The following is a 25,801-nucleotide window of genomic DNA, read 5'->3' on the forward strand; positions in this document are numbered from 1 at the left end:
GAATTTGATTTGTAATGTAATTTTAAATATTCTTTATATTATGGAAAAGATTAAAAAAAAAAATTGGTCATCAATACTCACTTTATATTTTTCCCATCTTTTTTAGAAAAATAGTCCTTGTAAAATGTAAAATGGGTTAAAATCCATTTTTTTCTTTAATTTTCAACTTCATTTGAATGTTTTTTATTTTAATCATTCTTTATAGGGAAAGACTTCTATAGTTCCCCTACAGTATAGAAGATCTACGCTTCCCTTACCATCCAGCCGTCCAATTTTGATCAAAAGAGACTTATCGTTTGATCTTAGTCCGACATCTTAAAATATTTTATTTTCAATTTTTTTTATACAAAGTCTATGAATATGACATTTGGAAGTTTTAAAGGTATAAAAAATATTAAAAATAATTTTTCTATAAAATATAATGATCAAAATACCCCTTGAAAGTTTCAAGAATGTTTTGGTCATTTTACTTATTGAAAATATTTTTTATATTTTTCACTTGTGCGAGTTTAATAGAAGATTGGACATCCAAAATTTGATGTCAAAATAATTTATATAAAAAAAAAATTAAAATTAAAATAATATAGAGACGTGACATTGTGATTGAGACAATCTTAACCATCCATTCAGAATGAACGATTGGATAAAAAGAAGTATATAAATTTTATGTTGTAGAGGAAGCATAGGAAGCTTGCCCTCTTATATATCCTTTTCATATTTTAGTACTTTTTTTTTTTTTTTTTCGACGCTTCTTTGATAACCCGAAACTTACCCGGTTAGAGCGGTTGAATCGGCCGATTTGCCGATTAGACCAGTTAAACCGCTTCCAAGCCCATGTCCGATTATCCGTTCCGATTCGATTTTGTGAACACTAGATGGAATTCTACCACCACGACCCCAGCCTCCTCTTTTTTGTTGACATCTGTATATTGGACAATGATCCGTAAACGTCTATTTGAATATAATTAGCGTAAGCTCCGTTTCGGTTATTTTTGGGATCAAGGCAGCACAACACCAGGTTTTCCTCCATTTTTCTTCTGGTTGGGTAAATTTGCATATCAATGACCATGGTTAATAATGCATTTTTGGGGTCTCCTGCTTTCTCATGGCGTTTGTAATTGCATATTGCTGACTGTTTCTTAATATTTTTTTTTGGGACCTCTCCTGTCCTTGATCAAGGCTCTTTCTCTGTTCTTAACGTCGAAGTTTGAATCCCACGAGCCCGCTAAAAGCTGAAAGCCAAGGCATATTTTTTTCATTACTTAGTGGTCCAGCAACAGCAACACATGTCACTCTCCTTTTATATAGTTCAAATCAAAATGTCAACCTAAATCCCCAACTGAAGTTATGGGCACCTGCCCAATCAGAAACTGCAGAAAAAATCTGCAGCTTCAAAGACGCAACAATGGAGATCTCTTTCTCTAATGTCAACCTTAAGGCCGATTTGAAGTTTTGGGCACGGGCACCTGCCCAATCAGAAACTGCTGAAAGGAATAAGCAACTCCAAAGACACAGCCATGGATAGATCTGCAAACTCAACCAACCTATCTTCTTTCAACTCACCATATAAAACAAGCCTAGTAACCAAAAACCTAATGCAGGAAACTGAAAAATAAATAAATAAATAAAATAAATAAATAAATAAGAAGAAAAAATGAATCCAAATAAGCCCCAAAGAGGAAAACACCCAATTTGGGTGAAAATGAGATTTTAGGCCTTGAAAGCTTCAGGAAACTAATGAAAAAATAACCAAGAAAATTAGAAATATAGAATCCATGTGCATTTTGTTTACAATCCTACAAAGTCTTTTTGGTGGGCATTCCCACCTTGCAAAACCAGTCAATGACTCGTATGTATACTTTCATCTTCCATCCAAGTAGAGAGTTTTATTTCCTAGCTAACTGTATCCCTAATATATAAATATACCATATATAATTACAATAAAACAAAAATCCCACCATTAAATGAACAAACAATCACGCATCAGACCTTAAACGAGAGGCAATCTTCTGTGCATCAGTGAACAAGGGGCTCGCTTAAACCCCATTAAACCTTCTCTTTTCCAGAGGATTTATGAGATGATGGCCTGTTTAATTTCAAGGCAACAGAAAATGGCAATAATTTAGTAAAGCACTTCCCAATGAATAAAAAATCACCATACGTCACGGAGATATCTCCCTTCGGTTTGCAGATTCTTCACCATGGCCTCTGCCGGGGAGCTCTCCATAGAACCCTGCAACGAAAATCCATACATTACATGTCAAATGTTAGGTTCACAGACTTGCTGACAACTTGTTTATTTTGCTTGGTCTTTGATAGTAATGTGAATTCATTTGTATAATATGATAATACAAACAGGCAATAAATTCATTTGTATCATACGATAATACATACACTTGAGAATGAATTTGTATGCTTTTACATGTAATGTTGCCACCTTATATAAACTTTTTCCTTGTATATATGTACACCAAATACTATTTGTTTTCTGTTAACCCTATTTTAACAGAATGTTTCTGAAAATTTGGACAAAATTTAAAAGAAATTTGTTAAAAAAATAATTCAAAAGCAAACTATTCCATAAAAAAAGGGAAATAGAAAAATAGAGCATATGAAAAGAAAAATTCACAAACGAACATCAATAACATCAAAAAAATACATAAAAATATTTATACATCAATTTAGTAAGCAAGTATAATTTTTATGATTTTTTTATATATTTTATATGCCTGAGTTTGTACTCAGGACTTGGCCCAGCAAGGCCCTAAGGCAGAGTCGACTCGAGGAGTTTTAAAACATTGCATGAAAGGTTACTTATAGTCACAACAATTTTACTTTTTTTTTAGATAGATCAAAGAAATCAGAAAGGGAATTTCCATACCTGCTCTTGAACAATGGTGTGCAGTGTCCTGTGGACATCTCTGGCCATGCCTTTGGCATCTCCACAAACATAAAGATAACCACCTCGAGAAATTATTTCCCAAAGGCTTGATGCCTGTGTAGTATAATTAGGTTAGCTCGGATATGATGTTTTAGCTTTCTATGTTATATGAGAAGTTTTTGGGATATAAAACCAGAGATGTAACATATTCTGCTGACAGTTTAAGCGACAAACCTTGTCTATCATCTTGTGTTGAACGTATTCCTTGGTAGGGCCCTCACGAGAGAAGGCAATAATGAGCTCCGAAAGGACCCCTTGTTCCACAAAATTGTTTAGCTCATCCTCATAAATGAAGTCCTACACAAAGAACATCATATCAGTTGTTTCCAAGATATTAGGAAATTTAAGCAAGGTTTCAAAAAATGCTAGGCGGCCCCTATGCGGCCTGTCTGACACCCAGCGCCTAGCCGGGCGCCCAAGGTGGTCCCCATGCGGCCTACCTGACGCCCAGCACCTATGCGGACCTGCCTGACGCCCAGAGCACCTAGGCGGGCACCCAGAGCCTTGTAAACCCCATAACTTGGGGTCAAAATGACCCATTGCCCTTTTGGGCGAATTTAAAAATTGAAAAATGCCGTACGGTCTTGGGCGCCCGCCTATCCCGCGTGGGCACCCGCCCATGTAGGGCCGCCTGGGTCAAGACATGCGGTTTTTTTGTTCAGGGCACCTAGGTGCCGGGCAAACTGTTTTTTGAAACCTTGAATTTAAGAATGCACATCAATGTGTCTGTGTCGAGAGACAGAGAGAGAGAGAGAGAGTTCCCAACTTTAGAACGCCTTTCGCAAACATGACAAAATACATATCTGCAGGCATGTGAAATTGAACATTGTTTGATTCCAAAAGGCCAGAGACTAATATATTGATAAAAGTTACCCCATGAGAGACGCTCAAACACAGTTGGTAAAACATAATAGAGATATACTTACCATTCTGTGATTTCTGCATCCAAAGAAGAGGATAGCAGGCCCAAGCTCCACCCCAGCTTCTTTGAGTGCCAACCTTTCCTGAGAAACAAAATATCAAAGCATTATCCTAAAGAAGAGAAGAAACAAAATAGCACAGAACATTTTCGGCAATGGAAGCTCTTTCATGGCAGAGAGGAAACAGAGAGTACACAAAGAGAAGTCAATTACAAACCAGATTCTTTCATGGCATAGAGAATACATAAAAACAGCTGAAACAGAAATCAGTTAACCAACCTGTAAGAAACCCCTAAAAGGTGCCAACCCAGTTCCAGGTCCAACCATGATGATGGGAATAGAAGAATCTGCTGGAAGTTTGAAGTTTGAAGTCCTCACAAAAATGGGAGCAGCACTACAGTCACGGCTCTCCTCCGACGGCACAGAATTCTGAGAAAACAACTCCAGTTGCTTCAATATCAAAACAAAATACACAAACAAATAAATAAAATAAATAAATAACTACTAAACACATAATTTGATCCCAGATTTAAGTAATATTAGCAACAACCAAAAAAAACAGAACATAGCAACCACTGTCAGAATAATTCATTATAAAAACTCATTATGCAAGAAATTTGTCAGTGTCAAGTAGTTGAGCAAACCTTCATCCAAGAAGAACAGACACCTCTATGAATCCTTCCAGTGGGGGTTGGTCCTTCCACCAATGCGCAGGTAACATGAATTCTCGTAGGAGCCATCCTGTAAAAAGGAAACAAAAATCATTATCTTTTCATCATCAAAATAAACTTCTTAAAATTATGGATCAACTATTTTCAGGGTGAACCGGAGAAGTCAGAAAGGGGTATTCACCTAGGCGAGGATGAGATGGAATAATATCGTGGTTGCAGTCGAGGAGCAATGGCAGCAAAGAAAACACCAAGAGGTGGTTTGGCTGATGGAAACTCAGCCATTACTTCTAATAAGCTTCTCTGGTTTGCGACAACCCACTGTGAATATTCATCCTGCAAAATGAGTAACCAATTTTGGATTAGAATACCTAAATATTTCATCAACAAATTTAACTTGATTTTAGTTTCCAAAAGGTGAGAATTCTTATTTTTTCTATCATGAAGAAGAAACAAATATCAACAAGCAGACTGCCTTATAACATACCTTCCCAATAGGAGATGCCAAAAATCTGAGTCTTTCAGCTTCGCTAGGATCAAATGCATGAGCAGCCAAAGCGACCAGAGCAGCCTGGAAAAAAAATTTGTGTGCACTAGATTCTGTCAATTGAAATTTCCTACAATAGATTTTGAGGATAGACCAACAAAAATAAAGAGATTTTGCTGATAAATAAGGCTCGGTTTCCAAAGGGTGATGCCCCATAGTTACACTTCCCAATAGTTCAAGCCTATCAATGTGCGCTGTATAATAAGGAAAAAGGGTCTCCCAACCCTTTTTGGAAACAATGCAAAATGCCGTTATAAAGCATGTTTACAGGATCGGCAAACCGATCTTTCACTGCCAGCATAAAATAAGGTAAAACGCCCAATATTCCATTGCAAAACCCTCACCCAAACAATGCATATATACCCGAGAATAACAATGAAATATTTAAGATGGAAAATCACCTTTCTGGGAGGATTCAAAAGGTCAGCATAATGAGAAAGTGCCTTTCTTAAGGTTATTGGAGATGGGAAAGGAGGCGGTAAAGAGCTTCCAGAAAGGGGCGTCCCATCTTCTTTGTCAGTATGGATTGAGAAGAAAGTTTCTGGTGAGTAGCCTAACAACTTCTCTGCTTCCTCGGCAATCTCAGTGCCGTTATCCGCAAATACACCAACATGATCACCTGTTTCATACCTGCATCAAGGAGCACAAGACAAGAGAGTAATTCACATGTAAAATTGGCTTAAAAGAATAAAAATAACTATAATTCATGTATGAAGGGAGAGGGGAAGAAAATAGTTTGTTACGGCAGTCCCAACTCCTGATAATGGTTCAGTTATAAAGAAAATAATGAAGCCCATCATTTCTGGTGCACAATCAACAAGAAATAGTTACAGTGGTATCAAAGCGGATGATTCAGCTGACTAATAGAAAATGGAATGGAAGCAATTAGAAACTTTGAAATCGAAACCAAAAGCCTGCTGGTATAACATGGAGAATTCTCTTGTTTTTTGGTTGGGGGGGGAGGGGGTGGGGCGGGGGGAAGGTGGGGGGACATAAGGAGACATCCTCACAATGGGGATTCCCCAAGAGAACACATGCTCAAGGTAATGAAAACAAATATAAACAAGCTCACAAATTCAAATTTTTCCTATACTGAGAACATAAAACTTCATCATGTGGGAAACTTCACTTTAGCACTCTGATCTTAGGAATAACCAGCACGTTAAATACTTACATGAGACCTGTGCCTGAAATGTCTAATTCCAAATGTATGCAAGAACGATCAGATGCAGGCGTGTGAAGCTCCCTTCGAATAGCGACATTGGCTCTGCATTCAGAAAACAAGTTGCCCATCAATTTACTGAAATACAGATGCACACATACACCAGTCTTTCATCTATATTAACTTCTAAAAATTGAATGATCGAGTTTGGTAGAAGATGGTGATAAGATTGTTTGGAGAACAGTTAAGGTAAAAAATAATAGAAGTAGGACATCTGAAACCCGCATAATCCTCACTTCTACCTGTAAGTTTTCCAATTTATTAGCTCTCTCAGATTTTTGTTTTTTCCTTTATCAATGGCGACATGCTTAATCCCCCACTTCCCCACCCCCCATCTGTCCCCACCCCGAAAAAAAAAAAAGCAGGAAGAAGAGGAAATCTTGAATGAGTGAGGAAAAAGGAAAAAAGCAAAATTGGAAATAAAGTATTTTTATGTTAAATTCAAGAAAGAAATTATCACTCTCTCTGTTTCCAATAAACGGGGGCCACATGCCTAATCTCCCACTCTGCACTAAATAAATGGAACTTTGAAGTGAGCCAGAAAAGCACTAAAATAAGGAATTACAAGATTTTCAAATAAATTTAAGAAAAAGTAAAACAAATAAATATCACTCTTTGCTATGCACCAGCAGAGAACTAGTGTATGAGTTTAAAATATTTGTCTGCGTGCACGTGCGCATGTGTGGCAAGAGAGAGAGAGAGTACACACTTGCCTAACTAAAAAATCCAACAAACACCTCTATGTACCAACCTGCATGGGTGCTGAATGTCATGAACAGCGTGACCATTGGCCATAGTTGAATATTTATCCTCGTGCACTGCATCAGCAGAGTCGAGGAATATTACTCTGTATTCAGGTACTGCAGCAGTGTAAGGGGTAGAAACAGCAGGAGCATCATCGTCCCCTCGAAGCAACTTATCCAACTCAGGCCACAAAATCTCTCGCCTAAAAAGTGACATTGGAAGTTATGTGAACATTTTTGTAAAAGTAAAGAAAATTCACATTTATCCTCTAAAAAAGAAAAGGAACAAACGTTAGTGCCCAAGCAAAGTGGAAAAATCACTCAAGCACATAAGAAAATAGCACAGCCACTTGGCCCAGAAATACGAAAAAAATAGGCAATGCTCGTCATCTCACCATGCAGTAAAGTCATCCTCAATGCATTGATCATCATCTCCTAGACCCACAGGAACAAGGCGGTTTGCACCTATAGCAACACATTAAATGGGTAAACTCGCAAACCCGATGGAAATGGAGAGACGAAAGAAGATGAATGCATGTAATGCATTAAGAAAAGAGGGTACCACCCTGCAAAATGACTTTTTGTTCGGTTCAGTGGGCACACAGCCCCAATGAGAGCCCGGGTCAGAAGCAGGGATCAAAGGGGCCAGCACCGCAACCCAGGACAAAGACACCACATTATGAAAAGGAGGTTCCAACCTCGCTCCTTCATTTCAATGTTTGCAACATTTTATAAATAATGTTCGCAACATTTTGCACAGCACTCCAACAAGATCTACTTACCCAAAAAAAAACTACAACATCTTTCAGTATGAGCATCATGGGAAGGATCAAAACTAAAAATGGAAGTATGTATATGTAATCACAACAGTGATGCGAGTACATAGACATTGTGAACGGACCAATATTCTACTATGATTCTCACTTATAACTCACATTGCTAAGTGCTTGTGATTAAGTGAAGTAAGATAGCATTGCTCAGCAAGCAAACATTCAAAAAATTAACCATAGAAAAAAAAAGTCAAAAACATAATTAAATTGAAAAGATGATAAACTCAACACTACTACTCTAAGGAGCTTTAAATCTCAGAAAACAGGCATGTGATTAAGAGTCAAAGACTCAACGCAAACAAGTTTACACTGGAAAGTGTGGAGCTTGAAATAGCTCCAAATCATTGATAAACCATTTTGAGAAATTCCAATCCCCCAATATCTATATCTACTCAATGAAGTTTCTAGTTTCCTACTAAATGTTCTCAATCAAGTACATATAGAACTTCCAACTGCCTGATAAAATATACATTATTCCTTCATAAATTCTGCAGCTTTTATCTCAGTTTTTTATCCCCCCCACCCAGAAGTTACCAGTAATCAATTCAACATAAATACCGCAGGTTTCTAAACTGAAAGAAAGTGTACATAGAAAGTAGCAATCAGCAGCTGAGATACTCAACCGATGTCAAATAGAATAATTAAAGAACACAGAATTCTATTTTTCTCATGAAAACAACCATTAGCATCGTTACAAGAAGATTCTTCAGTAAATGCATACCTTGTTCAAAGAGCTTCTCATCAACCTGCTTTGCTACCTGTTTTTATAGAAGGAATCATGAGTACCAAACTTGAGTAAATATCCTGTAGTAAGTAAAATGCATGTGCAATGAGAGTAACAAATTAACAACAAACTAACCTTGTTGAAATGCTCATACTGCCTGTTACCTAGACCAAAGACACCATATTTAACATTTTGAAGCCATATTCCCCTGTCGTTTCCCTAATTAACCAAATAAAACACCCATGTCAATCAGTCAATACCAAATAATTGATAGATTCTCTTCAGATGGTTTTCCCTATTTTACCTCAATAAACCACTTATAAAATCTTGCAGCATTATCAGTGGGCTCACCATCACCATACCTAAAACAATCAGTTAATAACCAAAATCTGAAAACCTTATGCTAGGATATACAAATTAAGTCCACAAAAATATCAAACGGGTAACATTATCCATTTAACTCACGTTGCAAGCATAAAAAATGCAATTTTTTCTTTCCGGAGTTTCTCTTCATACTCATCATCATCAGCTGCATAATCATCCTAAATGATAGCACAAAAAGTGTAACCTTTTAGAAAATGAAAAAGAAAAGGCACTAGAGATGGACACCAAAGCTCCTAAAATTATATTGTAACAGTAGCTTCTTTCAAGAGGATAATTTGAAGTTGCGTACCAGATCAACTACTTTAAAGATGGCCTTGTCATAGCGAGCTTTTGCCTCTTCAGCAAGAGCCTTCAGAGAAACAATGGATAAACTCAAAATCCATCCATTTTAACAATAAACTAAATACACAAAGAAAGTCAACGTAGCGAACGAAATCATCAAAACAACGGGAGAAAGATAGATAGAGAGAGAGGGGAAATAAAATTGTGCAACCAGGAGATGTAGAGAGAGCAGAGAGGAAATTATTTATCAGACTAAGAGTAAGAATTAGAGATACTGTCAAACTATCAAGCTACGACAAAGAAAGAATGATAGAGAGGTAAATTCATATCAAACTATAATAGAGAAATAGAGGAGAAAGATAGAGGGAACGGCAGAGAGAGATTAAGAGCCATAGTTTTTCCTATGAAACACAGAGAGAAAGAGAATGATGAAAAGATAAAATCAAGCCAGCAACTACGAGAGAGAGAATGATAAAGAGTTAAATTCAAGCCATCAAACTAAGAGAGAGAGGGATGAAGTTAAATGGATCAAATCAACCAATCAAACTGAGAGAGAGAGAGAGAGCTCGAAGAACAAAATCATACCTTTGCGAAACCCTCAGCAGTTCCTGTTTGAGTCCCAAAAAAGATCGTGACTTTCTCCTTTCCAGGATCCACCTCTGCTTCCTGCTCCGGCTTCACAACAACAAGCTTATTCACCTCAACCACCTTACCACTCTTTTGCCCTAACGATCTTCTCCAAACAAAGAAAAACACACAGCCGATCAACACCGCAACTGAGGTCGTCAAAATAACCAGAAGCTGAGGATTTTCCCGGCCATTTTCCGGTAATATCGCCGGAATTTCCTTCCCATTGATCAGAGCCGACATCAGGTCCAAGGGCGAGATTTCCAAAAGACTCTTGGCAAGCTTAACGGAATCAGACTGCATTATCGCCGGGAAATCGCCTGATTATGTCCGTACGCAGTGAAATCGGATCTAAGCGGGGATTCCGGAATGGATTGGCCGGAAAATCACACCGGAATCTTGCCGGAATCTCACCCGCTTAGGCTGATAAAAAGGGGAGCGCGAAAGCGAGTGGTTTTTTCTAAGTTGTGGCTTTTAGAAAGAGAGAGACTGCGGGCGGGTGTCTCAGCTCTTTATTTTGTGACATAGGGGTCAGACCAACGCCTACCAAACCCGACTAGTCATGACCACCTAACCCGTTAACCAAGGTTAGCCACGTGGCGAGTTGTGAGAGCGAGATTATTTGTGGTCGAGTTAAGGGCACGTGGGAAATTGTCATGCTCAATGCTTGCCATTTTCTTAAGGGGAAAGTAAATATGAACATTTGCTATATGATCTAAAAAATAATTGGTTTATTCAAATCTTGTTTGTAAGTATTTTTTTTTTGGAAAATTACAAAAAAAAACGAAAAACTGTTAAGACGAGACTTTCTATGCAACCTACTCCAACCAAATAAAAAATAAAAAAAATACCTAAACTACCGTCTATTACTTTTATCTTACCTTATCTCTCTTCTATCCCACTAAAATAGACCAAAATAGGGGCTTCGGTATTGTGTAAATGCTATCTGGGCGTAGAGCTCTGCACTGTGTAAAGTGTTGTCCAGCACTAGGGCTCCGACACTCTATACAGTGCGGTCCGGCAGTAAATATTACTAGATTCCAAAGCTTCGATACTATGTAAAAGGCGGTCCGGTAGTGGTCTTAGAGTGCTCCAGCACTTGTGTGCTACAGCAATGTGATGGTGCGTTCCGGCAATATGCTGTTGGGTCCAAAAGTCAACCTCAAATGTGACCAAAATGATTTTTGTGTACATTAAAGGCATTTCCCGTATAGAAAATGAACTTTTTCTCTTAGGGGTATTTACATAAATTACATGTTTCATAAGTGGAAGTTTCTGGAAGTGGGAGTTAAATGTCCCACTTCTATGTTTGATATTACTGTATGAAAGTTGCAAAGTGGAAGGACAACCTTCCATGTAGCTTTTTTTAAATGTTAAAATGGGTTTATTTTGATAAGACCTCTCCTGCATCAAAAAGGATGGAAGGGCGTCTTCCATAATTTGTGGGAGAGTCCCTTCCACTCCCAAAAACTATGTTTTGGATAAAAAAGAATAAGAAAAAAAGTTTGGTTGAAGGCAAGTTGTATAGAAAGTGTGGTATTGGGGTTCTTTGTAATTTTTCTTCTTTTTTTTTTTTTCTCTAAGGCTTAGGCTTTATGAAAACAAAGTAAACCCCTACATCCAATCCTCGTCCAAAAAGCAATTTTGTTAATAAAAATTTTCATGATGGTTCTAAAATCAATTTCCAACATTGACTATGAAATTTGAAACTCGAAAAAAAATACTAATCTTGCGGATCCATAAACACTTATTTTTAGGGGTGAAATGGATGGTCTAGATAATATATTATATGTAAACTCTTTTAGAACTCAAAAACCTAATTCTTTTTCACAACCATAATTGTCAACGCCAAGATGATCAAATTCAAGGTTTCTCGACACCATTACTACTTGAGTTTTTAGGTGGGCCTTTACTTATTTTGATAAAGCTACATTCTATCAAATTATTTTCATTTTTTTATTATTTTGTGTATCCTATATTACGAAAATATTTACCACTATTACAAGGACGTCCCGATTACTCATAGCTTAGGGTGTGTTACGAAGTTTGAGAAAAAAAAATTGAACTTCAAACATAATCAGTGACACACTTTTAACTACCCAATTTTAAAATATGACATACAAGATGGACTATGACTTCCTTGTATTAAAAATAAATGGTCTCTTTTTATTTTTTATTTTTTTTCTTTTCGGTTCTGTTTTGTGTCATTTTGAATGAAAAATGCATAGGGACTTGGATTGAGAATCAATGGGCACGTTGTCTGATCTAAAATTTGTGGGGACCAACCTAGATTCATTCCCATTTTGATGGATTCGTTCAATACTGTTAGAGAATTAAGCAAGTTTGACATATATTGTGTGATTCAGATCGTTGGATTGCCTGATTCTCGTTGATTTATAATTATATTTTCATTTTATTTTTTCATGTTTAAAATATTATTGAAAAGTTTTTCCCAACTCATTTCCACACATGATAAATAGTCCAACTCAGCCCAAATTGGCGACGATCTAGATTAGTCGAACTACACATGATCCATCTAAGCATACACCTGATTTGGTAAACCACGTTTCTTGTACGAATAAGTGATTTCATGCAATGGTTGTATTATAGTTTAATGCAACGACACTTCTAGAAAACCATATTTGTGGTATTGTAACGATCCAAAATTTTACACACACGCTCTCTTCATCTTAATAATCAATCCCAGAAAAGAAAGAAAAAGAGTTTAATTTAAACCCTAGATATGGTCAAAATGAGTCCCCTCCAAAAACGAATCTAAACTATTCATTTGGTGCATTTCATGATCTTAGTTTTTATAAACTCAAAATCATTTTTTTTTTTCTTTTTAACATTGTTCATCTAATGATAATAAAGCCATCCAAAAAAATTGGAAATGAAAAAATCCTTCTAAAATCTAGATCTAAGCATCTCACCAAAATGAACGTCATATATTAATTGGGCTAAAAAAATACTTTATAGGCTGTGTTTTCCAATTTTTATTTTTTGTGACTATTCATTAGAATGAAAAGAGTATATATTTCAAAATTTTGATCAAACAAATAGCTATAACATGGTTTTTGAAGGTTTTTATATCATATTACTAAACAATCGTTGCATGAAATCATTGCCCGATACAAATATATTACAATCACCCCTAGTGATTATTAAATATGAAATTTTGTAATTTGAGATGTATCGTTAGTTCAGAATAAATATATAAAAAGAAAATAAAATTACAACTTTGAACGCAATCAACATTTCTGTAAGAGTTATGTTTAAAACAATGTAAGAACATTTCTGTAAGAGTTATGTTTAAAACAATGTAAGAAAGAGTAACTCAGGTTGACTAATCGGTCATGGCCCGAGACAATTGTTTGGGCCAAGTTTGAATAACTCGGCCCGATTAGTGCTGAGTTAAGTCATGTGTAAAAACCCAAAAAATATAAGAAAATTGTCAAAATATTAAATTTTTATATTTATTGTTTTTTATATTGTTAGATAAAATAAATGAAACGAAAAAATATTATAAGCATAATTGGGTTCTCCAATGGCTTAATTTGTTTTAAAAAATATTGGTGGTAGGGAGAGAGATTTAGGGGAAGGATGTGTATGGAGAGAGAGGGGGTTTGGGGAGAATCATGGGGGAGAGAGAGAGAAGGGGATTTTGAAATGCATAATTTTTTAACATTTGGGCTAAAAAGATAGAGTCAAAGTGAGTAAAGTTGGTCCAAGGGTTAAAAGATCTAATACATAGGATATTTACGTTTCTAGATATGTTTGGAAAGCTTGAGTCTATTGAGAAATGAAACATAAAAATACGGTCTACAAAGATATTTTCCTTAAAAATTTTAGGCACTTAAGACAACAATTTTCCAGTGAACAAATAATATAAATAAATTATATATTTACATATTAGTAAAAAAAATTGCTCAAAAATTTAAAAATTGATGATGGAGTTCGGGATTTTTTTGAGTTTCGCTATCAATATTGATTAGGGCAAAAATTGTTATGAAGCTCGATGGAGTCTCGAAGGTAGCAACAACGCCTCCTTGCCAAGTAAGAATACTACCATGAGAAATTCCTAAGTCATAATTACCTAGATTTTGAAAGTTTCACTTTGAAATTCCTAGGGTATAGTCAATGCAAGAAAGAGAGAGTCAATGTAAGAGAGAGAGAGTATGTATGTGTGTGACTCACTGCGCTAGAGAGGGAGTCAGAGAGAGCTGGCCTACTGGAAGAGAGAGAGAAAGATGGGGTGTGTTTCTCGGCACAGAGGGTGGGAGTCTTAATGACCCCTTATGGCACAAAATTATCCATCTAAATGATATAGATTCTCTTTCCAACATTGGTTAGAGAAAGCTTCAATAGTGGAGTTGGAACCACTTGAAAAAAGGGCAAGCTTTCTATGCTTTCCCTTCGGCATAAAACTTATATACTTCCCCTTATCCAACAATCCATTTTGAATAGAGAGCTAAGATCACCTCAATCATAATGTTACATCTCTACACTATTTTATTTTTAATTTTTTTGTATAAACTATTTTGACACTAAATTTTATACATCCAGTCCTTTATTAAACTCGCACTATCGAAAAATATAAAAAAAATATTTCCAATAAAATAAAATGACCAAAATATCTCTGAAAATTTCAAGGGGTATTTTGATCATTATATTTTATTAAAAATTTATTTTTAATATTTTCTATAGGTGCGCCCCAATGAGAAGATGACACATACCAAATTTCCTATTCATACAATTTGTATAAAAAATACTTTGAGACATCGGATCTAAGATCAAACGGTGAGGAGCTCTCTTGATCAAAATTGGACGATTGGATGGTAGGGGAAGTATAGATCTTCTATGCTATAGGGAAAGTATAGAAATATTTCCCTTGAAAAAAAGCTTGTGGATGACTACAAAATCCATTATTGGTCATGTAAAATGCTTTTATTCGGCTTTTCTAAAAACAAGGCAAAAATCACCAATGTTTTTGAGTAAATTATCGATTAGTTCACAAATAAGCACATTAGTGTATAAATTGGCTGAGTTGTATAGTAACTCCGGCCGATTAGTGCATCGTAGGGGTAGTGTATAAATTGGCTGAGTTGTATAGTAACTCCGGCCGATTAGTGCATCGTAGGGGTGCCTCCTACATAGAGGCAAATGAAATCAAGAACATTGGCATATAGGTAATTAATTTATTATATACTGTTCCACAAATAAAATATAGAATTGTATACTATGAGACTATTTATCTTTCGCAAAGGATGTCACAATTCCTCTTAGCCATCAAATGTCAAATTGGATGGCTTAGGATGTGGCATAAACTTTGATAAAGTTTTTTTTTTTTTTTTTGAAGTTTTAATCTAGTTAATGACAAACTCACAACTACCCCATTTGAAATTCAAAGAATAAAAGTGATTGTGACAGTCTTGTGGAGGACTAAAAATATATTTTATATCTAATTATAAAATTTTAAACTAAAAAATGATTAAAATCAAGTAGATATATAAACATATGAAAATCTTGAAAATAGACGGTCTAGATAGTGTGTTGCAAGATGCACTATTTCTTGAACTCAAAATCTTTTTTTTTGTCGTTTTCATATTCATACATCTCGATGTTGTGATGATCAATTAGAGGGTTTGTCAACATTAAAATAACTTTTTATGATGGGTTTTTTAGGGGGGAAAGTTTATATAGAGCCGATGCTCTAAACAAACAAATTTGAGCCTACCTCAAAAATTTCACTACAAGATATTGTTTTGATGCCCATATATCCTCAAATTCATCATCTTGACATCAAGATGCATGGACATGAGAAAAAAATCGATTTCAAGTTTTGAAAATAGTATATTTTGGACCATCAATTTACAAGATTTTTCAAGTTTTCATAGATCCCTCGATCCACACTATTTTTGAAGGTTTAAACTTTATAAATAAATATGAAAATATATTTTAAGGCGATCAAAAAGATTTCCAATTTTGAAAACATATTTCTTGACACTATTTGAAAGTAGGCTCTAATTTGATTGTTCAGAGCCTGGGCTCCATACAAACCGCACCCTTTTTTAGGTGCATCTTGATTCTACATTTTCGGGTTGCAACCTATATATAAATATTTTCCTTTATTGTAATATTTAGTCGAATAAACACGCCCCCCATTTATTGGGTTAAAAGAAATTTCTTTCAATTATACAAGATTACCCTCCTCCTATCAGTCAAATAACGCCTCTTCGTCTCGAGTATCTGAAATTCTGAATAATCTCGCTCTGTGTCTCGAAGTTGGGGAATTTCCAACGTTAAGAAGCTTGTTTAAGGGTATTTGAGGTATATTTCCTAATGACAACGGCAATGTAGTGACACTATCGGGATCTCCGATATCTGTTTTGTCCGTTCAAGTCCTCCCTTCCTTCTAGAAAAGTTGCAAAGTGACCCCTCAAGAAAATGACTATTATACCCTCCTCTGATTTAGTCATAAGTGTCTTCCTGTCGACACGAGGTGAGCGTATGGGTCGGATCGGGCCTTAGCCGTTGGACCGAACCAGGCCCAGGGGTACGGTCCAAATCTATATAGAATTATATTATATATTTTATACTATATGGTTGGCATTATTTATATGTATTTATGCTTCGGATTCAGTTGGCCCCAACGCTCGACTTAGATCTTGGGGGTAGGAAAATTGTCTGGGTTTAATTGGTTACATACTAGGGTCAATTCCTACAAAAGGTAAAGGTAAAGGTAAAGGTAAGGTCCCTCTTAAGTTCAATTCCTATACAGGGTAAAGGTCCCCTCCACATTGACTCACCAAAATATTCTAGGGGTGGCAATGGCCCTATGTCTTGGCTCAGCCTGATTAGCCCGAGTCTAAAAATCTAGGGCATGGACCACTAAATGTGGTTCGAGAGATGGGACAGGGCCATGACTTAACCACCACTGCCGGCCCAAACCACCTTTTTTTTTTTTTTTTTTTTTTAATTTATTTGTCTATTTATCTATTCCACCTGGCCATGATAGGGCGAGTGCCATGCTTGGGCGAGGGCCTCTTTGGCCTGGACAGGGACAGGCCGGGCTTTGGCTAAACTTATGGGGACTAGGGCTAGGCTACGGGCGAGGCTGTCCCGTTGGCCAATTTCCGGCCCTATTCGGTTCCGACCGAGGGGCGATGGTTAGGTACACCTGGACTCTGACCCAGTCGTCGGTTCCAGAAGTTGACCGATCCATTCCTCTCAAGCAACGTCAACCTGCTGACCCTTCTCCCTAACTGGGAAACAGGTCATAGGAAGGATAAATGACGATAATAACCCTATTAAAAAACCTGTTAAGCTTGAGCCACGTGGCATGGAGCGGGGACTCAAGAAGCGAGCTATTTTGGTCGTCTCGTAAATGTGCTAGGGTTGGGTGCACCTACCCAAACTCTCCACCCACGCGCTTTGAGCCACCGGCCGTTGCCGGTAACGGAGGCCTACTTGAGCGGTACAAAATGTCAGCCCCGTTAGGTTCACAACACTTTTACCGCACCTGCCTTTCACAGTCGCATATACGGAATCCCGCATTTTGTCCTTTTTAATGTCTTTTTCTCTTCAGTTTTCCCGCCACGTGTGCAAACTCCATGTGTTTTTGGAAAGAAATCCGACAATTTTTAATCTATAATGCATTCATAAGTCCTTGATTGGGTTGGAAAGGGCACGGCGGTGAGTCTAGGATGGGCTACTAAATTTTACATGAAAACTAGGTTTTACATTAAAATATAGAGAAAATAATGTAGTAGAAGTGGTCAGTATTCTTTACATGAAATTTGATATTATATGAAATTTGATATGTGTCATAAAGTTTGAAAATTTTTTTTAAAAAAAATTTGAACTTGATCAATAGAATAATTGTAGCCATCCAATGGTTACAACTAATACAGACCACCTTGTATCAAAAGTAAATGTTCTCATTCTATATTTTCCCTATATAATTTATGTAAGGATGCGAAAGTGTATTGTATGATATAAAGGTGTAGTTTCTATAAGCTTGAGGTCTTAAATGATCAAAGTAAGATGCAACCTTCAAATAATATGGAAAGATGTTGTTTCAGTATAAAAAATCTTTGTGATGGCTTGAAAATTTATTTTAATATCAAATTATAAAATATAAAGCTTCAGATATATGAACGCTTGAAAATTGATGGTTTAGATAATGTATTACATGATGCACTATTTCAAATATTTGAAGTTCATTTTTTTAAGGTGCATGTATATGAAGGTCGAGATGATCGGATTTGAGGGTTTTATGGCATCAAAACAATATTTTCTAGTGAATTTGTGAGGTGCGCCTTAGTTTGATTGTTTATAGCCTCAACCTTATATTAACTTCTTCTAATTATACAATAACTCATATTTTCCATGAATTTACCTTGAGAGATTTTTGTGTCCAAGCTAGTGATTTTAAAAGAGACAGGTCGGCAAGGAATTGCCCAATCTGACGCAAGAATCGGTCACCACATTCTGGTTATGTGTATATATAGGAAAACGGCCAAGTCCAAAAGGGAATTGGCAGTTCGACATAGCAAACAACAATTGGGACCGCCGATTCACCGATCCAGACCGATTTTTTGTTGGCTCATTGTTTTTTCACGTGTTTTTTTACCAATTCACTGTTTTTTCTGCACAATAAAATGGCAATTCGGACCGCCGGGCCACCAATCTAGACCAATTTTGTTGGGTGTCTCATCCAAGTCACCGATCTGTTTTTCAAATCACCAGTCCAAATAATGACACATCCTCAACGAACTGATTTCAATTCAATGGTCAATGATAATTGTGAGCTCCTTATGTCAAAAGTAAATGGTCTTCTTGTATACATTTCAAAAAAAAAAAAAACTCTACCAATAACAGGAAAAACTAAAAAGTTGTGCGGGAAAGAGACCTCAGTGTAAATTCGTAGATAATCTGGATCTTTACATAATACCAAAAATATTTCCCAGTTCATACATAATTTCCTCTAAATTTTGGGGTTGGTATCCTATTGAACTGGCTTGGACCACGGAGCCCTAACTGGCCTCCACTAATTTGCTTTTTTTTTTTTTTTTTTTAACTTTATGTGTTTAAGGAAATTGAAAAACTTAATATCTACCCGACTCACTAATAGGGCATGGTCTGGCCACTAAACCTAGAGTAGACTCAAGCCCAGGCCTTAGTCCCTTTAGATCGGTCTAGGTCGGCAACCGGAGGGCTAGCATAGGCCAGTCTCATGACTAAGGGAAGATTACAAAAACCTCCCAAAGGAGATTCTCTAGACAACCTACCCTCAACCAAGTTTTTTTTGGCAACTTTTACCCCTAATTGAACTGTCTTATCAAATACCCCTGCAAGTAAAAAAAGTCATACTTTTTTTAATGAAAATGTCCATAGTTCCGGACTATCCTCATTTTGTGTTGGAACGCATGCCCAGAGTGGGCATGATTGCCCCTATTTTGAGTCCGACCACATGCTTTTTCAGAAGCCCAAAGTACTAGACTGCCCCCATTTTGTGTTGAACCTCATGTCCAAAGTGCTAGATCGCCCATATTTTTTGTCGGACAACATGCTTTTCAGAAACAAAGCGTTGGACCGTCTCCATTTTGTACTGGACCGCATGCTTTCTAGAGAGTGTTTTGATATTCATTTTACTTTCTTTTTTTTTGCCTTGGGGGTATTTGTTAAGAACGCTAAATTTGAGGTAAAAGTTGTTAAAAAATCTTGGTTGGGGGGAACTTGTCTAGAAATTATAATCTTAAGGGGGTTTTGTAATTTTCCCAATGATTAATACATTCACATAAATGAAAAGAGGGGTGGATGGATGAGCAAGTGGGTTTCCATCGGGGCCGTCGATGGAAACATGGCTCAAAGTTGAAGAGAAGATGAACCTCATTTGGAGCATTATTCGAAGGGCTCGGTTTTTATTTCGATTTCTTGATCAGCTGCTGCTATCATTTTTGGTATTTTTAATTGTTGGCTTTTTTTTCTATTTAAATAACAATTGCTATTTATTATGGTTTGGTCGGTGGGTTTGGTGGCCGTCCGAGATCTATCCAGCATTTCCCTCTCTACGAGAATTTAGTGCGCTTAGAGCATACTCCCACATACTGTGCACTAACTCTTTCAACCACACGAAGCAAGTAACTTTGCGGATAAATATTTTAGATTTTTAGTGTCTAAACATTAACATCTCACCATGTAAAACTTGGACCGTCAAAAGTCGATCTTAACATGTTTAGGGGTGGTAATGGGTAGAGTGGCCTATCCCGGCCCTGGATAACTAGGGCCTATGCCCCTGCCCAAGGGTAGGGCCAGACCGGGCTTGGGCCTAGGGGCAGCCCAGTTTGCCCCAGTCAAGGTCTATTTTTTTTTGTTTATTTATTTTATTTTTTATTTAGCTTAGCCGGGTTCAACATGGCCAAGGCTGGGCTTGGGCAAAGGTTGGGTCTGGAGCAATGCCTTTTTGCCTTGGTCCAGGCCAAGCTAGGCTAGGCAGGCCCTAGGGTGACTAGGGCTAGGGCTAGCCCAGCCTGTCGCCAGGACTAAATGTTGTCCACATATAAAATGCATATATATATATATATTTTTAATATTTATGTCGAGTGGATCGTTCACCTAGATATCCATAACGGATCGTTGGATCAGTGATCCAAATCGGATTTGGATCAATCCAAATAGCTGATCTAGAAAATATTAAAAAATAAATAAAATAAAATTTTTAAATATGAGTTTATGTGGTAGGTATTTAGAGGGGATTTGAAAAAACATTAAATAAGCTCAAGAAAAAAAAAATATAAGTATCATCCTAGAATCAGTTCGGTCTCAACTAATTCATTTTCAAATCGAAGATTGGAATTGGAAATTGTCAGATTTTAAAGTACTCATAAAAGGATTTTATCCCAAAATTTAGGATCCGAAAAAGATTCATAGATAGGTCTTTACCCATGGAAGTAAATGAGCCATATGTTGGGCGTGACATTATGCCTACGCACTTCGCTTGCGGGTGCACATAATCTATTGCCAGAAATTGCATAATAATAGTTGGGTGCGGTTTGTATAAAGCTTAGGCTTTAAACAATCAAATTAGAGCTTGTCTTCAAATAGTATAAAAAAATGTAATTTCAATATGGGAAATATTTCTGATAGACTTAAAATATTTTTTTATATCTATTTATAAAGTTTAAAGCTTCAAAAATAGTGTAAATCGACAGATCTATGAAAATCTTGAAAATTGACGGTCCAAAAATACATTACAAAATACACTATTTTCAAAACTTGAAATCCATTTTTTCATGTGCATACATCTTGATGTCGAGATGATCAATTTGAAGATATTTGAGCATCAAAACAACCTCTTCTAGTGAAATTTTTGTGGTAGGCTCAAATTTGATTGTTTAGAGCCTCGGCTGTATGTAAAACTTTTCCCATTATAGTTTCCTTTATAAACTAGGAAAACTCCTTTTAACTTGTAAAACATAGGAGTTTGACATTTTCATTCATTTTCTTTAATGTATCAATAAGGCATTTTGAGTGAGAATTTGTGGTCTCTTTGATTTTCAATTGGAAGTATCTGTCCTTGTTATGGTAAGTTGGTTATATGTATATCTCTTTCACATATTGCTGTTGCACATCCTAGTTATTCTTAAAATTGCAAAGTGATCCTTCATCATTTTCCTAACCAAATAGAAGATTTATTATCATGTAGAGGACTGTTTCTAATTTGGATTCTTGGCTAAGACCGACATATTGGAATTGCAAATTTGCCAAAAAAGTTTTTTCGATAAAACTTTGTTTTATTTTTTATTTTTTAGGGGAAATTTATCAAATTGTACTGATGGTTTGAACTATTTGAAATCTTATCTATGTTTTTTGAACTAATTTCAAATAGTCCATCATTCTTTTGAACAAAATTCAAATAGCGCGTAAAATGACACATCACTTCTGAAATTTATCAAATTGCAGCGACAATAAAATGTTAAATAGTTCAACTTCTAAGTGCATTTCAATAAATTACTCTTTTCTTGTTTTAATGAAATTTTTATCAAGAAATACCAATGAGATGAACTATTTAACAACTCACCATTTCTTTTAAGTTTATTTAAAAAATTCTGTAAGAAAGAGTTATAATCATGACTTAACAGAGTAGATATTTTAAGTTTAGTTGAGAACTTTCCTTTTTGTTCTTTGTGTTTGTATGCGGTGCATTGAGAGAGAGAGATGCGTGTGCTTCAACTAGAGAGAGAGATATCGTTTTGAGTGTAGTTGGTGGCCCTGAGTAAGAAGTTTGTCTTGGAGGCAAGGTGCAAGAAAAGGGAAAGTTGCAGAGAGAGATAGGGAACAGAGGGCAGAGAGGTGGCTCAGGTTCACAGAGAGGGGCGCGATGAGAGAGAGAGAGGCGTGTGCTTCAACTAAAGAGAGAGACCATTTTGAGCTTAGTTGGTGGCCCTGAGTATGAAGCTTGTCTTGGGGCAAGCTGCAGAAGATTCTCTCGAGGAGAGAGAAGCTTTTTGATGTGGACCGTCCATTTGAGGGGCGCGATCAAAACCGTTGGCGTAAACAAGCCGCCTACGCGACATCGAGTATCCAATCGTTTCCCTATATATATATATATATATAGGGTGTGGTTTGTATAGAGCCTAGGCTCTAAACAATCAAATTAGAGCATACCTTCAAATAGTATCGAGAAATGTAGTTTTAATATAAAAAATCTTTGTGATAGACTTAAAATATATTTTCATATTTAATTATAAAGTTTAAAGCTTCAAAGTTCGTATAAATCGACATATCTATGAAAACTTGAAAATATTGAAAATTGACCATAAAAAAATGTATTATAAAATACACTATTTCCAAAACTTCCAATCCATTTTTTTCTCATGCCATGCATCTTGATGTCGAGATGATCAATTTGAAGATATTTGGAAATCAAAACAACATCTTCTAATAAAATTTTTGAGGCAAACTTAAATTTGATTGTTTAGAGCATCGGCTTTATATAAACTATACCCATTTATATATATATATATATATATATATATATATATATATAAAAGGTTAGAAATCCTAAGAAACTTCCCATAGATGTTCCATATATATATATATATATATATATATATATATATATATATATATATATATATAGTTAGAAATCTTTACTAAATAAGAAATTTCCCATAGATGTTCTATATATATCAAAAACCAAAAAATATGAAATTTCTTTATGTGAGTAATTTTAGATAGCACCAAATCCAATACATATATGCCCAATAGTGCACCAATAATCTCTCTCTGTGTGGCAAGGAGGTAACATAGTTTATTGAAAGTAAATAATAAGTACAAACATGCCATACACACAATCTTGCAACAAGCATAAACAAAGAGGTAAGATAGTTTATTGATTGTAAATAGTAAGTACAAACAAACATGCCATACACACGATCTTGCAAGAAGCATAAATAACTATAGTGATCGTAACCGCACTTTAAGTTCATATTGATCCCCACTATTAATCCGAAAGAACTACACCTTCCTTTGCCAAGTTGTCTGCCATTAAATTCTTTTCTCTGTACACATGCCCAAACTTCACTTCTACCTGCCACATCCGCGACCTCCTCCCATGACATCTCCAAAGACCAAAGCACCTTCATCTCTTTCTTACACCACCTAATTACATTTAAAGAATCACCTTCATATGAATTTTCTATCTACATTTTTTTTGTCAATATAAGCCAATCTCAAATAGTTAGGTAAAGGCTTTGATTGCCTGTATAATTCCTTGCAATAAATATCTGAACTACGCTTTTTTTGTTGTTGTATTCGTTGTAAGTACATTGTATTTTTTCAATACAACCCCATTATGGTTTGGCACTATTCCCCCAATGCCCATTCTTTCAGGATTCACATACAAATTCCCATCAATATTTAATTGGGATTGTTTACAAAGAGGCTATTACTTTTTTTTATATAAAAGTCACAATCATTCACACTCATTAGATGTCAAATTGGATGGTTTGGGGTGAGTCACAAAATCCAATAACTTTTTTTTTAGAAAATATCAAATTATCAATATCTTTGGTGTATTTTGATAAATTTCCCATTATTTAATCAAATACCTTTTGAACCATGAATATATGAATATATGCTAACGTAGCTTTATTACATAACAACATGCTAAGATGACCTTAGCGGTTCATTGTTAGCGACTGAATGCAGATGAACCAGTCCTAGACCAAGTATTAACTGAATCGAGCACATACTGTCTTTTGACAACAAAAAGTTAAGATTATATTAAAAAAAAAATATTTGTATGCTACATGTATTATGTCTACGTTTTCCATATGTACCATAATACTATTGGATTTGGTGATATCCACAATCACCGCATAAAAAATTTCGTATCATGTGGGATTGAGATTGATGTTTATAAGTTTCTTAAAGGAAATAGAAATCCAATTTGGATATCCTATTTTTTAGATAGAGGTGGGTTGGGGTTTTTGGTATGGTGGTAAAAGTTTCGAATGTAAGGTTCGAAGTGGAGAAACTAATGGCAAACACTATTTTTTAGCAAAAAAGATGATCAAATTTGTTTGGCAAAAGATGAATTTATAAAGCTATCCAATGGATGTTGACATGGTGAACAGGTGATTTTGATATCAAGGTGGAGATTGTTGTATTTTGTGCTATCTAAAATCACCCACATATAGAAATCCTATATTATATGGGATTGGGATTGATATTTGATAAGTTTCCTAAAAAAAATAAAAATCCGAAAAGAGTAGGACTCTTGGATTTTGAGATATATGTAACATCTATAGGAAGTTTCTTATTTAATGTAGATTTCTAATCTTATATGTATGAGATGAAAGTACATAGAATTTGTGTGGCCTACTTGAGTCACCATATGGGAAATGTGACTTTCTGAAGAGAGAGGGGCATGGCCTCCTGTGCATAAGATTCAAAGTTTTCTTTTAGAGAGAAGAGAGCTTCTCCAAAAACATTGTACTATGCCTTCTGTAAATTCTCAAAGATTGAGAAGCTTGTTTCTTATAAATAAGTGGTTCCCATTGAGATTTTGAGATGTTTGTTTTCCACTTTTAGTTAGAGAAAAAGTCAGTTTTTCATTGCTCTCACGTCTCTATCTGTTGTTGCTGGTAATGCGTGCCAGAAGTAAAGATAAGGAAGAGAGGGTGGTTTAAAAGGGTTTGCTCGATTAGGTTTGGTCGATATTATATAAGCAACTCTATGTTTCAAAATCTTTGATGTAACTTTCATAAGCATAGTAGATTTCAATTTGTCGTGCCAGTGGATGTAGCCCTTATGGGGTGAACCATAAATCTTTGTATTTTTGTGGTTTGCGTTTCATGTTTTGTTTCTCATAGTTTATTTGCTACAAATAAACCCATCGCGTTTAGAGCTTCCGCACATAAGAACTACGCATTCCTTGAGCAAAATATAGATTGTTTATTGTACAACTATTAACCTTTGGTATAAAAGAGGTGGCAATTACCCACTTACCCAAAATAAAAAAAAAGAGGTGGCAGTTACCTTGGCTGTACGTGAAATCTTACAGCTAGTGGTGTGTCACAAAGTTCGAAAATCTTTTTAATACTTTAAGCTGAGTCAAGTCACACTTATAAATGTTCGATTTCACATCCAATGGTCAAAACAATCCATCTTATACCCTTACCAAGTATGGAATATTTCCCTTTGGAAAATGTAGTCCAATTTTCTTAACATATTTCAAAAGTTATAGTATTTCAACAATTTTATTGAAAATAGCCTTGCCAAAGGGAAAGTAATAGTGAACATTGGTCATACATAGATATGGCAAGCCATTGTGAATCCGGCCGTTCATTCTTAATGACAGACGATTAAGATTAACTATACCAAAAAAAATGTCCTATCATCG

At 35.8% G+C, this 25,801-nt stretch overlaps 1 protein-coding gene across 1 annotated transcript; it reads right to left on the minus strand.

The window, feature by feature from the left end:
- Nucleotides 1-1,738: 1,738 nt before the first annotated feature.
- LOC18435533 (NADPH--cytochrome P450 reductase) lies at nt 1,739-10,379 on the minus strand. Its single transcript, XM_011625535.3, has 18 exons — nt 9,847-10,379; nt 9,269-9,328; nt 9,061-9,137; nt 8,900-8,957; nt 8,731-8,814; nt 8,593-8,629; nt 7,437-7,506; nt 7,050-7,244; nt 6,251-6,343; nt 5,478-5,706; nt 5,017-5,100; nt 4,714-4,865; nt 4,506-4,602; nt 4,141-4,290; nt 3,868-3,945; nt 3,116-3,238; nt 2,882-2,995; nt 1,739-2,233 (listed from the first exon to the last, which is right to left on the minus strand). The coding sequence occupies exons 1-18, from the start codon at nt 10,189-10,191 to the stop codon at nt 2,153-2,155; spliced, it is 2,127 nt and encodes a 708-aa protein (XP_011623837.1). The 5' UTR covers nt 10,192-10,379; the 3' UTR covers nt 1,739-2,152.
- Between the last annotated feature and the right edge of the window lie 15,422 nt (nt 10,380-25,801).

This window comes from Amborella trichopoda, chromosome 12, assembly GCF_054954075.1.
Source record: "Amborella trichopoda isolate Santa Cruz 75 chromosome 12, AtrichopodaSantaCruz75HAP2 v2.0, whole genome shotgun sequence".
NCBI classification, from domain to species: domain Eukaryota; kingdom Viridiplantae; phylum Streptophyta; class Magnoliopsida; order Amborellales; family Amborellaceae; genus Amborella; species Amborella trichopoda.

Bases quoted from the DNA above. Each gene is read 5' to 3' on its own strand.
- LOC18435533 (XM_011625535.3), bottom strand. From the start codon at position 10,191: ATGCAGTCTGATTCCGTTAAGCTTGCCAAGAGTCTTTTGGAAATCTCG. The intron at 3,239-3,867 runs GTAAGTATATCT...TTCTTTGTGTAG, and splicing joins GATGCAGAAATCACAGAATG to GACTTCATTTATGAGGATGA. The intron at 2,234-2,881 runs GTATGGAAATTC...TTTTCGTTGCAG, and splicing joins ACACCATTGTTCAAGAGCAG to GGTTCTATGGAGAGCTCCCC.